Raw genomic sequence first — 13,114 nt, forward strand, 5'->3', positions numbered from 1 at the left:
GACTGACTGCTTCAGACCTTGCTGTTTCTTGCTTGGTAGAGTTGGGCCACTCCTGAGCCCTGAGTCACGGGAGGATTGGCCAGGCTCCTTGAATCAGGAGCTGTTCTTGCTAGGCGCTGAGAGTCTGAACAGGCTATTTAATCCGATTATCTGGGGCCTGGGGCACAGGCTGGGCCTTGAGCAGAGGGGAAAATAGGGTTTTCCTCACCATGGCCTCTAGAGCCCAGGAGGGTCAGATTGTATTTCTGGCCTGGTGTTGCTCTAGCTCCATAATCCACATCACTGACCTCAGCAAAAATTTGGGGTTCTCAAGGGTAAAGAGGTAGTGACTATCCAAACTGGGGAACTCTATAGAGCTAGGTACAGTACACAGGGCTGAAGGGGAACCTTATGAGGTGCTGAATGCTTCCTCTGAGAAGCTAGGACCTTAAAATGGAGGAAAGTTGGACTTTCTTTTTTTTTTTTTAATAAAGATTTATTTTGGGGTTGGGGATTTAGCTCAGTGGTAGAGCGCTTGCCTAGCGAGCGCAAGGCCCTGGGTTGGGTCCCCAGCTCTGAAAAAAAAAAAAAAAAAAGATTTATTTATGTGAGTACACTGTAGCTGTCTTCAGACACACCAGAAGAGGGCATCAGAGCTCATCACAGATGGTTGTGAGCCACCATGTGGTTGCTGGGATTTGAACTCAGGACCTCTGGAAGAGCAGTCCGTGCCCTTAACTGCTGCTGAGCCATCTCTCCAGCCCCGAAAGTTGGATTCTTAAGTATGTATTTGCTGGGCAGTGGTGGGCATACGCCTTTAATCCCAGCACTCTGGAGTCCAAGATCTCTTGAGTACTAGGGCAGCCTGGTCTACAGTGAGTTCAAGGACAGACAGGGCGTTACATTTGAAAAAACCCTATCTTAAATTTAAAAAAAAAAAAAAAAAAAAAAAAATCAGCCACTCAAGGAGGCAGATGGATCTTGATTAAGGCCAGCCTAGTGTACATGAGTTCCAGGCCAATCAAGGCTATATGCTGCACGCTGTACTCCCTGTCTCAAATAATTAACACTTTAAAAAAAAAAAAATCAAGGGGGTAAAGAAAAATGGCTTAGAACGTTGCTCCCTGAGCTGTCACGAGATAGCCACTACCTCTTCACCTTGACCAGGGAAGGAGAGAATAGAATTCTGAAAGTTGTCCTCTGACCTCTGTACACTTGTGCCCCACCTCACCCATAACCTTTAAAAAAAAAAATGAAGATTTTTTTTTTTTTTTTGGGTTCTTTTTTTCGGAGCTGGGGACCGAACCCAGGGCCTTGCGCTTCCTAGGCAAGCGCTCTACCACTGAGCCAAATCCCCAACCCCAAAAATGAAGATTTTTAAAAATTGTATCTCCGGCCCAAAGGCATGGGTTAGGGTTAAAGATGAAACTTGCCATAATTGAGTGGCAAAGGGGAACCTCAGGACTGGAAATTACTTGAATGTTTTCATCGGCCCAGGCACCTGCTGGAATGACTTAAGAAAACAAAAATGGCCTATCTTTTGAGTTTCTTTTCCCTGGGGCAGGTCTGGGGTTTAAGGAGCAATATGCACTGGAAAAGGTATTGAGTAGTGAGATCTTCCTAATTTCTCCCAGTTTGGTTGACCCTGAGGGCCTTTGGTGCCCATCTTGGGAAAGAAGTTGCTTTAAATTGCTGGTGCTTGAGAATTGAAACAATTGTAGCCACTGGGGCTATTAGGTCTTGGGTGGAGTGTCTGTGGTTGTGGTGCCCCAGGGGAGGTGCAAGGACTGGGAAGAGACCTGGGTTTGCGGAAAGAAGGGGGGTGGAGAGAACAGCGGGCGCACAACCACTGGGAGAGATGGGGGTGGAGTCAGGCTTTAAACGCTTTTTTAGAGGCTGAGTACAGGTGGGAAAGGTCTGCAGCACCTGGTGAGCTCCTGGCAGCTGTGGGGACTTTGTGGAGACCAAGAGCTGCGGAGCAAGGATTGCAGTCTCCACAGACGATCCCTGTCTCACTGAAGCAGAGGGTAGAAAGCGCGACTGGTAGACTTGAGAGAACACTACCTCTTCGGTAAGGGGTGCCAGACAAGGAGGATTCATCTTCCCGGTGACTATCGATCGCTGGGAGCAAAGTTTAGATTCAAGCGCTCTGGAAGATACTTAAGTACCCAACTCTTCAGAGTTCAGTCTTCACTCTGGGAGAAGGGCATTCAAGACACCCTCTCAAAGAGGCTTTACCTTCAACCCATGGCGCTGCCCGGCTCCTCACAAGCAGAGACTTGGAACCTGGATCCTTCGGTTTCTACGGCCTCTTTGCCCTTAGGACCTCAGGAGCAGGAGGTTGGCGGAGGCCCTGGAGCGTCTGGGGGGCTTCCGCTAGAGAAAGTGAAGCGGCCCATGAACGCCTTCATGGTGTGGAGCTCTGCTCAGCGCCGCCAGATGGCGCAGCAGAACCCCAAGATGCACAATTCTGAGATCTCGAAGCGCTTGGGCGCTCAGTGGAAGCTGCTGGACGATGAAGAGAAGAGACCCTTCGTGGAGGAGGCTAAGCGTCTTCGTGCCCGCCACCTCCGTGACTACCCCGACTACAAGTACCGACCCCGGCGAAAAAGCAAAAACCCGGGCACCGGGTCGGTCCATTTCAGCCAGGGAGGAGGTGGCCCGGTATGTGGAGGCCCACACTGGGGGCCGGGGTACACAACTACCCAAGGGAGTAGGGGCTTTGGGTACCAGCCCCCCAACTATTCGACAGCCTACATGCCTGGCAGTTACACGTAAGTGCCTGATTATGTCCGTCTATCTGTTCCCTTCCCCTCCATCCCCCTCACAACCCCCTTCCGATGGGTGGGAGCTGAGGCCAGAGTGCCAAGTTGAACCCAAATTCACCCATGTAGAAGCCACACGAGGCTGAGGTTGGTTAGAAGGGCCAGGAGAGTTGAGGATAGAGGCCGTTCTACCTTCTGGATGTTGGTGTCGGTTTCCTCCTTGCTGCTGGCCCTTGTGTGACCCAGCTTCCTCTCCCAGCCCCAAGGGCAAGGAGAGGCCTAGCCCATCCTGTTGCTCCTTCCTGGCCTGCTGCCCCAAGAGGCAAACAGCCGTGCAGCACGCAAGCTGGCTGCTGAGCGTGCCCCAACAGAACTACCTTGCTCTTTAAGCCATCCTAGGGTCTCATTCCATGCCTGCCGTACCCAGCAAGGCTAGCAGAATAGCAAGCTCTAACCCTGTCTGAGGCAAACTGGTCAGACCAGTCCCCTACCGAGAGTTGGGGACACACTGCCCAATCACTTCAACCAAGAGGAGTAACCTCCAAACCCCATGTTTCTCTTTACAGCTCTTCCCACTGCAGACCGGAGGCCCCCTCACCGTGTACCATCCCTCAGAGCGATCCTAGGCTCCAAGGGGAGCTAATACCCTCCTTCCCCCATTACCTATCTCCAGGCTCTCCCACTCCATATAATACTTCCCTTGCTGGTGCCTCCATGCCAGTAACCCACCTTTAACTGGCACGGACAATCAGGGACAACCCCACAGACCCAGCCCTTTCAGTTCAGAACCCTAGGAACCAGAATGCGCAATTTTGTATAATTAAAGCATGTTTGAGTCTTTTATTGTCCTATCTGTATTCTCTCCCTACAGTGGCAACCAGTGCCTTCTCCACACACCCTTCCGCCAGGACCTGCCACAGCAGGACCCTCCTCGCCCAGCCTTGAGGCCTTATCTGAGTCATTCTCCCCCTCCCCCACCTCCAGAACTGGGGTCCAATAGATCGACCCACTCGGGCAGCAGAGGGAAGCAGTCACTAGCTTCCAACCACATTTCCCAACTCTGTCCTTGGTCCAAAAGGAAGGTGGACAGGGCAAAATCACCTGCTCCCGTGAGAAAACAGCTGCTTAAAAGGAGGGATCCCAGGCAACTGGTGAAGTGAATGAGGGCAGGGCTTTACTATTCCTACCGCCCAGGCTCAGGAGGCGGCAAATACAGTGGGATGGAGGGTGATTAAGTTGCACCAGCAGATCGGGTCATGTGGGAGGACTCTGAAGTTGAGTGGATGGATGGAGGTGGAATTATTCTAGAAGCTAGCTCTACTGCTGCTTTTTCTGCTTGTGGGGAGCCTTCGCATTCCAGTAGAAGAGGACCTGGGCAGCAATGAGGCCATTGCAGAGAGAAGAGACCACAAAGACTCCAGCCATGAGGGGATCTCCAGTTTCCTGGTATGAGAGACAGCACAGATCTAGAAAGGTTCCAGGGCTGGCAGGCAGGCAGCTTACCTCTCCACTTGGCTGAGAGTGAGGTTTTACTGCCCTCTAGAGGGCAGAAGGTGCACTCACCTGAACAGAAGTGAAGATCCGGGCCAAGGAGCCCCCAAACAGCATAAACACTGTAATGGCTGAAAGCTGGCCTGTGTGTCCGTTGTGGTAGTTAGTGGCTGCCTGGAGCAACTAGAGGAGAAATTGATACTTTGATACTCCTCTGAACCTCCTCTGTGACCCATCACCCTTCCTCACTCCCCGCAGACTTGCACTCCTTACTTGGAGGTTTCCCTCTGCTTCTACACTACCATACACATCCTTTTGCTTCTGAGTACCCACCTTCCCCACCACCACAGCAGGTACATTGGAGGCCTGGAGCAGGGTGGGCACAGCCAGAGGCATGAGTGGGGAAAGCAGCGCCAACAGGACCACGGCAAAGCAGGCAAGGAAAGCGACTCCTGGGGGTCAGGGAGACAAGGAGCCCTCTTGAGCCTCCTGAGTCCCCAGCAAAGTCCCCAAGACACAATGCCTGCTCTCCAGCCAATCCCCGGCACCTTTCACGGTCTCTCCTCTGTAGTGCATGACCAGGAAGCAGATGGTAACCGTCTGTAGTGTCAGGAACAGTGCTTCACCCCAAGAGCTGCAGAGTCAAGAGGTGGGAAGGAAAAAGGCAGGCCTGGAAAAAGGCAGGGAAAGCCTGCATCGCCCATCAGACTCTGTTCTCTGATTAGCCGGTACTTTCCAGTCTACAACCCCACCACACCCGGTCACTCAGAATGCTCCCTTCATCCCATATTCATGGGTGTGAGTAAACTTCTGGAAGGGCCGAAGCACTTATTAGAACTCTTATTAGAATTTCGGTCACTGGGGCTGGAGAACAGCTCAGCAGGTAAAGATGTCTGCCTCCAAGCCTGATTACCTGAGTTCCAGCCCCAGGATACACACACACTCGCTGGAAGGAGAGAACCACTCCAACAAGTTGTTCTGTGACCCCCTCCCATCTCAAGTAAATAGTAAAAAAGTAAATAAATAAAAGAACTGTGGGGATTTGGCTTTGGGCATGAAGAGTGGACTCTCACCTGAAGGGGAAGTTGTTGGTGATGCTGTAGACCATAGTTCCAGTCAGTGCCACTAGCTCCAGCATTACTGACTGGAGACTCAGTCCTTCTGCACTCTTGGCTCCCAAGAGTTTAAATATCTGGGGCAGCTTTACTGTGGAAAAAGTGGTATGGCTGAGGAAGAAGCAAACTATCCCCATTCCTTGGCATCAGCCTCTCAACCCCCTTCCCTTTACTCTGACAGAAGGAACTATACATACCAAGAAGTGACCCAGCCACGATGCCCAGCCCAAGGCCTTTGCTGAGGAGAATCTTGAGGCAGGGAACTGAGAAGAGAGAAAAAATAAGCAAAGAGGCCTCTGGAGCCCAGGTGAGGGTCTGAAGTGCTCTTAGCTGCTCCCTTTTCCCCTCACCCTTAACTCGACCACCGCACCAGTAAGTCTCTGCGGGAGATATAGTGGGGCAGACATCCTTCTGGCTACAAACATTCAGACTAGACGTGTCATCTTCACAACAGCTTCTCCGTGATTGCCTTCCTTCCTGTTCAACCTTCCATTTCCTATAAATACGGCTAAGTATTTCTTAGAGTTGACAAGATACGCTGATGAAAGGGAAGGGTGGTTGCCTGCATAAGGGTCCAGAAGGTTCCGGGGATACATGGTGTGGGCATTTGCCTTTGGGAGGAGGAGCATCTGAAGTGGCCATCCGTTACTGACGAGAGAGTGGGGTCAGGAGATTTTTGAGCAGTGCCTGTGTAACTGGAAAGCTAACTTTTATCCCTCTTTAATCCAGGATCAACATGGTAGACGGAGAGACAGACAACTCCGGAACTTCCATGCATTGCCCATAATAAAATACACTCCCAATAAAAATGTACTAAGAAATTCTGTCTTTTAAAAGTCATCAGGGATGTGTGTGTTGTAGTACAGAGATTAAAGAATCTCTGAGTTCAGGGCCAGCTAGAATTACATAGTGAGACCCTATCTCAAATATTTAAAAACTATTGTCAGGTGTGGTAGCACACACATTTAATCCCAGCACTTGGGAGGGAAGGGCAGGCAGGTCTCTATATGAATTCAAAGCCAGCCTGGTCTACATAGTTCCAGGACAGCTAGCGTTTTGCAGAGAAACTGTTGCTAGAAAGATAGACAGACAGTAGACCAGCGTTTAGGAGTATGGACTGTTCTTCCAGAGGATCTGGGTTCAATTCCCAGTACCCCCAACTCTTAACTCCAGTTCTAGGGGATCTGACACACTCATAAATTCAGGCAAAACACTAATGTATATAAAACAAAAATAAATCTTTAAAAAAATTATTGGGCCAACAAGATGGCTTTGCCCCCAACTCTGTTGACCTAAGTCTCTACATAAGGGAATACACACAACAAAAATACATCTTAAAAATTTGGGGCTGGAAAGGTAATTTAGTGATTAAGAGCACGTCTCTGCTTTTGCAGCGATCTGAATTCAATTTTTTTTAATTTATTTATTCATTATATATAAGTACACTGTAGCTGTCTTCAGACACACCAAAAGAGGGCATCAGATCTCTTACAGATGGTCATGAGCCACCATGTGCGTGCTGGGATTTGAACTCAGGATCTCTGGAAGAGCAGTCGGTGCTCTTAACCACTGAGCTCTCTCTCCAGCCCCCCTGAATTCAAATTTTAGCATCCATGTCAGATGGCTCACAACACCTGTAACTGTAGCTCTAGAGATATCTCACGCCTCTGGCATCTCCAGGCAACTGTGTTCATGTGTGGGTATACATGTACGCACACAATTTAAATACTAAAAATAAGGGCTGGAGGGATGGCTTAGCAGTTAAGAGCACTGACTGCTCTTCCAGAGGTCCTGAATTCAAATCCCAGCAACCACATGGTGGCTCACAACCATCTGTAAAGGGATCTGATGCTCTCCTCTGTACTCAACATATATGAAATAAATAAGTAAATTTAAAAAAATACTAAGGGGGTTGGGGATTTAGCTCAGTGGTAGAGCGCTTGCCTAGCAAGCGCAAGGCCCTGGGTTCGGTCCCTACTCCAAAAAATAGAAAAGAAAAAAAAATACTAAGAATAAAAATATACATAAGAATAATCTATTTTGTGTGTGTCTATAGGCACATGTGTGAAGGTCAGAGGTCAGAGACAGCTTTGTAGAGCCAGTTCTCCATTTTTGTCTTTCTGTAGGTCCCAGGAATTGAATTCAGGTCACCAGCCTTGTAAACCATCCCTCCAGTCCCAAGTAGGGATGCAAACTTGCAGGCCTCCCTGCTCTTCCTTGCTTTTTAGTTATACAGGCATTGCTCAGAAGTTCCTGACCCTTTTCTCTCTTGTCAGTAAAACTTCAAATACTCCTCCTTCCAAAGGCACAAACCCCCGATACCATACATTCCTGAACCTTCTAGGTCATCCCCACTCTTCCAGGACTTTCTTCCCTGTTCCTCCACTATCTCCATCATTTACTTCTTTGTCTTGGAACTCACCCTATAGACCAGACTGTCCTTGAACTCAAGAGATCCTCCGGCCTCTGTGTCCCAAGTGCTGGGATTGAAAGTGTGGTCCACTGTTGCTGGCAATTTCTCTTTTTTTTTTTTTTTTTTTAATTCTTTTTCCTTTTTTTTTTTTCAAAACCCCTGTGTGGAGGGCTGACTTTCTTTTTAAAGATTTATTTATTTTATGTATATGAGTACACTATTGCTGTCTTCAGACACACCAGAAAAGAGGGCATCGGATCCCATTATAAATGGTTGTGAGCCACCACGTGGTTGTGGGAACTGAACGCAGGACCTCTGGAAGTGCAGTCAATGCTCTTAACCACTGAGCCATCTCTCCAGCTCACAGAGAACTGACTTTCAATAGATCACAGTGAGGGAGCTGCTCTGCTACATCTGAAACCCCATACTGGCAATTTCCCTATCACAGAATCTTTGACCTGGTGGGCATTTGGCCCAGCAGGAAGTCTTTACTATTGTAAGCCAAAATGAACTTAGAACAGAAGAGATGGAAAAGGCTTACCAAAGTCTTTGATATTTGGCCATGAACTTGCCTTGTAAAGAAAGGGAAAAGGAAAGTAAAGTGCTGCTATACTCCCAGCATTCTGGTGGCTGAGGCAGGAGGACTGCTGCCAGTTCAAGGGCAGTCTGTGCCACATAACACATTCCAGAAGTTGGTGCTGGGCGGGGGTGGAGGGGTCGGGGTGGGGATTCATGGGCCTCTGTAGTTGAGTGCTTGGGACGAAAGGAGGTCTATATGCCTGGCTGGGATTTTAATTTTGTTTTATAAAAAGTGAGTTTTCAAGTCTGGGGATAGAGCCTAGTTAGCAGTGTGGCGCAAGAGGCCCTGAGTTCCATCCCCGGTCCAGAAAGGGATGAGGGCGGGGTACCGACTTCCCAGATTGTAAAACACAAATTTAACTATTTTTTTTCGGGCGACACCCCCTCATGCCCAAATATGGCACTTTTCCTATGCAGGGTCCAAAACACTTCCGCCCTCTTCAGAAGCGCCTTCTGCCCAGCTTCGCGTGACATTAATGGGCACTGTCACGCTAACTTACGGTCCAAGATTGCTCGAACTAGACTTTGAAGGCTGAATAAAACTCACCATGAAGCAAGTCCCAGTGGACGAAGAATTGATCATAGCATTTCTCAGGTAAAAGAATTGGTACCAGCACCCCTTTGAACGGTCCGTCAGTCTCGCCCGCCATGTTGGAAAGGTAGCTTCCGCCAGGCGGGATAACCCCGCCATTGACCTGCGCCGCGCAGGCGCACTGCGTATACCCCGCCTCCTCCCCGGGACAGGGCTGCACTTCCCTTTCCTACAGGACCCTTGCTAGCTTCAGTAGGCTGAGACAGTTCTTCACAGACAAGGTTTTGTACGCGCCTAGACGTTCGAATTTTAAAGCGTGTAAGAGTTTTACGCCTGCGCAGTTAGAACTTCCGCACTTTTGTTTACGCTCTGGGTTCTGAAAGCAAGGTTTATTTCTCCCTCTTTCTCTGTCCCTCTTGCGTGTGCGCCATCTTGTCTTTTCTCTGCCAACTTTATACTGTTTGAAGTTGGAAAGGAAAAGAGTTCGAGTCTTCAAAATGGCGCTAGTGAAGGCGCTGCAGTTCTCTTATCTTCTCTTGGTAAATAGCATAGAGCCGGAAAGGCCATTCTGAGCTGGGCCTTCCGTCTAGTACCCTCCCTCTTCCTCTGTCCAGATGTTAAGATGACAATGAAGCAGAAGAGGGGCGAGCTCACGGGCAGTATATAGCAGCCCCTGACACAACAAGGGGGTGTGGGACGGGGACGCAGATCCTCTTCTGTGTCTAGGTGGGAACCCAGAGGATGCGAGCAAAAATTTGTATTTATCTGGGAAAGGGCCCCAAGGGTTAGGCGAAGAGAGCCACGCTACATTCCAACACTCTTGTCAAGTCACCTACCTACTACGTTTACTATCCTAATGAATCTACGCTTGGCTATCAGGCACTCCTAAACTGTTTCCCCGTTCCTTGTTCTTGGGGGTAGTTGCTGGGCAGGGAGGATTGCCACATGTACCTCTGCTGGGTGGAGCGCTAGTCCAAGGATTTCTGTAACCTCATGGCACTGGTAAAATTGGAAGGGCACCCATGCTTGGCTCCTATCCTTGTACCATGCCCTACTATAAACAGAATTTATACTTTTTTGGTGCCGTGGTTAGCCATCTGAAAATATCTTTTTAGAATCTGGACAAGGGCAGATTGCAGATGGCATCACTTCCTCTCCTGCTACTCAGGGATCAAGCATTTGTTGGCCAGGCCTAAAGTTGTTCCTAGAAGCACAACCTTCATAGAAGTCAGAGTGTCTGCTGCACTAGTGGGCTCCTCAGTGAGCTAGCCCTGGCACAGTGGACATGGAATCTCATTGTTCAGTAGCCACTTTTGAAATAAAATAATACAGCCACCTACTCACATTTTGGTTACGTTGTACCTCTAACTGCGCACAAGGGTCAGCAACAGGATGTCAAGATGGAATGATTCATTATGTTAAGGGAACAGGCAGCCATTGGCCCCAGAAGGAGGCGGGAGTTTTAGTAGTTTCACCAGCAGTTGCAGGACATTAAGAAATGAACCCACGAAGGCATTTGGTCACTCTTTGGTATTTTTGTCCCTTCTTGCCAGCTGTCCCTTGGTGACTCAACCATGGAAAGGCACAGGAAAGCACATGACAAGAAACTCGTGGCTTTTAATCCTGGCAGGACAAAGGAAGCCAAGGGCAAAGATTTCATTAAGTTTTTCTACTCTTCATGAGGACAGGAGTGCGTACCATGCATGTTTATTAATTCCCCACCCCTATTATAAAAATCTCTTAATTTTGTTCTTAAAGACAGAGAAGGGAGATAACTCTGAGGAGTCAATTGCATGCTGAAGAAATGAGGATGCTCCTTGGTGGCCTACAGAGTGGACTGGAGCAAATGCTCAGAGGGGCTGGTAGGTTGATTGTCGTCTCCGGGTAACGCAGAAGGCAATGAGCACCAGGGTGAGGAGGCCCAGGAGAACCAGGCCGATGATGAGAGGCAGCAAGAGAGATTGGTCACTGGCGCAAGAGAAGCCTGGCAGAAAAAACAGGGTCAGTGAGAACCGCTGCAGTGGTGCATGGGCTAAAGGTGGGCGGGGAGGACAGAAGAGTTAAGTGGGAGGGAGAAAGGTTGAGGAATTCAACCCCATAGTTTGGAGCATAAGGAAAGGGGAAATAGGCAGCTTTGTAGAGGAGACTTAGGTTTAGAAAAAGTTCTGGGGAAGGTTTCCAGTGCAATGGGAAACTTCAAGCTTACATGGCCCGAAGTGTCCCTTGTCCGGCAACTGAGCAGCCTGCAGCCTCAGGGAGAGCAGGTCCAGGTGAATTGCTGGAGAAAGAACTATGCTTGTATTTCCGCAACAGAAGCTTTGGCCCAGGGGAGCTTGGAGCTCTTGAAGAGATGAATTCTGCGCTGAGAATGTCCACTCTAAAGTAATTAGTAATTAAGATTCAAATCTAGTCCTGATTCCTGAGTCCCCACCACCACCCCAGCACTTCCAGCATAGACTTTTAGTGTGGTAAAGAGAAGAGGTTGCTCACGTGCTGCTTGTGGGAAGGACACATTGTATTCCACTGCCATGTAGTTAAGGTAGACTGTACTGTGGCTCTGATGTCGGTCCTTGAGGTGAACAGAAAGGCTCAAGGCATCAGGGACAGTGGCATCCATGTCCATAGAGCAAGGAGGAGGCTTAGGGGGTATAGGGGTGGGATATAGAAGAGTGAAGGAGGAAGACAAATTCAAGCTGTATACCTGTTTGAATCCAAAAGTAAGCTGTCCATAAGGGAATGAGAGAGCCAAGTGGGGATGGGCACTGTCACAGCCCCCCTGGACCTTGGTTTTGTTGGGGTTCAATACAGAGAGGCCCCAGGCCTGCAGAAGTGAAAGAATAGTGGGTCTGAAGTCACATGAATGGCACCCAGTTTATCCCTTCTGCTCTTCCTCCTCCCTTCTGAACCAGCCCAGGGCTTGCCTCTGGCCCTCTTTAAGCCCTACTACTTTACCTTTTTTCCACCCTGGGTCAGGTACAAGATGCGAATTTGAATTCGGGCTTGGAGCTGAACACAAGGCTGGGAACCATTAGTCCATGTGTAGTTTCCAAGAGCCCCAGTAGAGCTTGGACTAGGACTTGGTGAGGGCGGAGGTGGTCCAGGGTGAGGGCCAACAGTGGAGAATCCTGGACTGTTTGTGGTGGGAGAAACTGTGGCATTCCCATGACTGGTGGTGGTGGCAGGGTTATGAGTGATAGTTGTGGGTCCAGAGCTGGTATGAACTGTGACATTGCTGTGACTGGTGGTGGTTGGCCGGTGGCTGGTGGTGGTGGGCCTGTGGCTGGTGGTGGTGGGCCTGTGGCTGGTCGTGGTGGGCCTGTGGGTGGTCGTAGGGCTTGCTGTGCTTCCAGTGGTTGTAGGTGTCACCGTGAAGGATGGCAGAAGAGTAGCAGCCTTTTTGTGAGGACAGTCTTTCCCTGTTCCTTGGGCTTTCATTAAGAGATTAGTTGATAACCCAGGTGCCGGCTCCTGCCCAGGAGCTCCCTCTCTCCCATCTCCCATTCTCCTTACCTACAAGCAGTACCAGCAAGGTCAGACACACAGGGAACCTCATGGTAGAGCTGCTGAGTCCAGCTAGGCTGTAACAGTTCCTTCCTCAACCCAATCCCCTCCGTCTTCTCTTGGAAGAGGAAATGAAAACTCCTACTTCCCTTAACCAAAGTAATCCCACCCCAAACCTGACTCAGGCACCTCAGCTCTAGCCACCCACTAAAGTAATTTAAATGTTTTCACAATTAAGCAGTGATTGGCAGTGGCCTTCTCAGTGGGCGGTAGTCTTAGTTACCATGTGAGGATGAGGCAGTTGACTCACACAGAACTTACCTAAGCCAAAACTTGCTCTACTTGGCAGTTTACAAAGCAGGCAAACAGGAAGCCTTTTCCTCATTGGTAAGAAATTCACCCTCACCCATGTGCTTCAATCCCAGCACTGTAAGGCAGCAAGCAGACCTACAAGGCCAGTTTGGCCTATATAACCGCAGGACAGCAAGGGCTACAGAACCCAAGGTAATTAGCAGCCACATCTGGGTTATGACTTAACACCCAGTTGAAGTCTTTGAACCCATTACTACTTTTTCAAAACTGGAAGCAAGTGACACTTGTGTCTTGTGCTAAGGCCCAGTACCAAATTTCAGTAGTGTGGGTCATTTGGTATTTCAGGAAGCAACATGGCAAATTCAGGAAAGAACTAGTGCAGGGGCAGCTGAACCACACTAGTAGCAGGAGAGGGAAGGGAAGAAAC

The 13,114-nt window shown here is 49.3% G+C and overlaps 3 protein-coding genes across 4 annotated transcripts; 1 reads left to right on the forward strand and 2 right to left on the reverse strand.

The window, feature by feature from the left end:
• Nucleotides 1-2,226: 2,226 nt before the first annotated feature.
• Nucleotides 2,227-3,479, forward strand: Sox15 (SRY-box transcription factor 15). Its single transcript, XM_032913363.1, has 2 exons — nt 2,227-2,753; nt 3,311-3,479. Exons 1-2 carry the CDS (start codon nt 2,227-2,229, stop codon nt 3,477-3,479), a joined length of 696 nt encoding a protein of 231 aa, XP_032769254.1.
• Nucleotides 3,480-3,559: 80 nt separating this feature from the next.
• Mpdu1 (mannose-P-dolichol utilization defect 1) lies at nt 3,560-9,035 on the reverse strand. The gene is made up of 7 exons (XM_032913362.1): nt 8,890-9,035; nt 5,548-5,613; nt 5,309-5,441; nt 4,784-4,869; nt 4,569-4,687; nt 4,308-4,418; nt 3,560-4,187 (listed from the first exon to the last, which is right to left on the reverse strand). Exons 1-7 carry the CDS (start codon nt 8,990-8,992, stop codon nt 4,062-4,064), a joined length of 744 nt encoding a protein of 247 aa, XP_032769253.1. The 5' UTR covers nt 8,993-9,035; the 3' UTR covers nt 3,560-4,061.
• Nucleotides 9,036-10,565: 1,530 nt separating this feature from the next.
• Cd68 (CD68 molecule) lies at nt 10,566-13,011 on the reverse strand. 2 transcript variants are annotated; one of them, XM_032914350.1, is made up of 6 exons: nt 12,385-13,011; nt 11,827-12,302; nt 11,576-11,695; nt 11,365-11,443; nt 11,081-11,251; nt 10,566-10,858 (listed from the first exon to the last, which is right to left on the reverse strand). In XM_032914350.1, the coding sequence occupies exons 1-6, from the start codon at nt 12,425-12,427 to the stop codon at nt 10,725-10,727; spliced, it is 1,023 nt and encodes a 340-aa protein (XP_032770241.1). In that variant the 5' UTR covers nt 12,428-13,011; the 3' UTR covers nt 10,566-10,724. The 2 variants fall into 2 exon arrangements, with proteins under 2 accessions (XP_032770241.1, XP_032770240.1); XM_032914349.1 differs by having other exon boundaries at nt 11,827-13,011.
• Between the last annotated feature and the right edge of the window lie 103 nt (nt 13,012-13,114).

This window comes from Rattus rattus, chromosome 9, assembly GCF_011064425.1.
Source record: "Rattus rattus isolate New Zealand chromosome 9, Rrattus_CSIRO_v1, whole genome shotgun sequence".
NCBI lineage: Eukaryota > Metazoa > Chordata > Mammalia > Rodentia > Muridae > Rattus > Rattus rattus.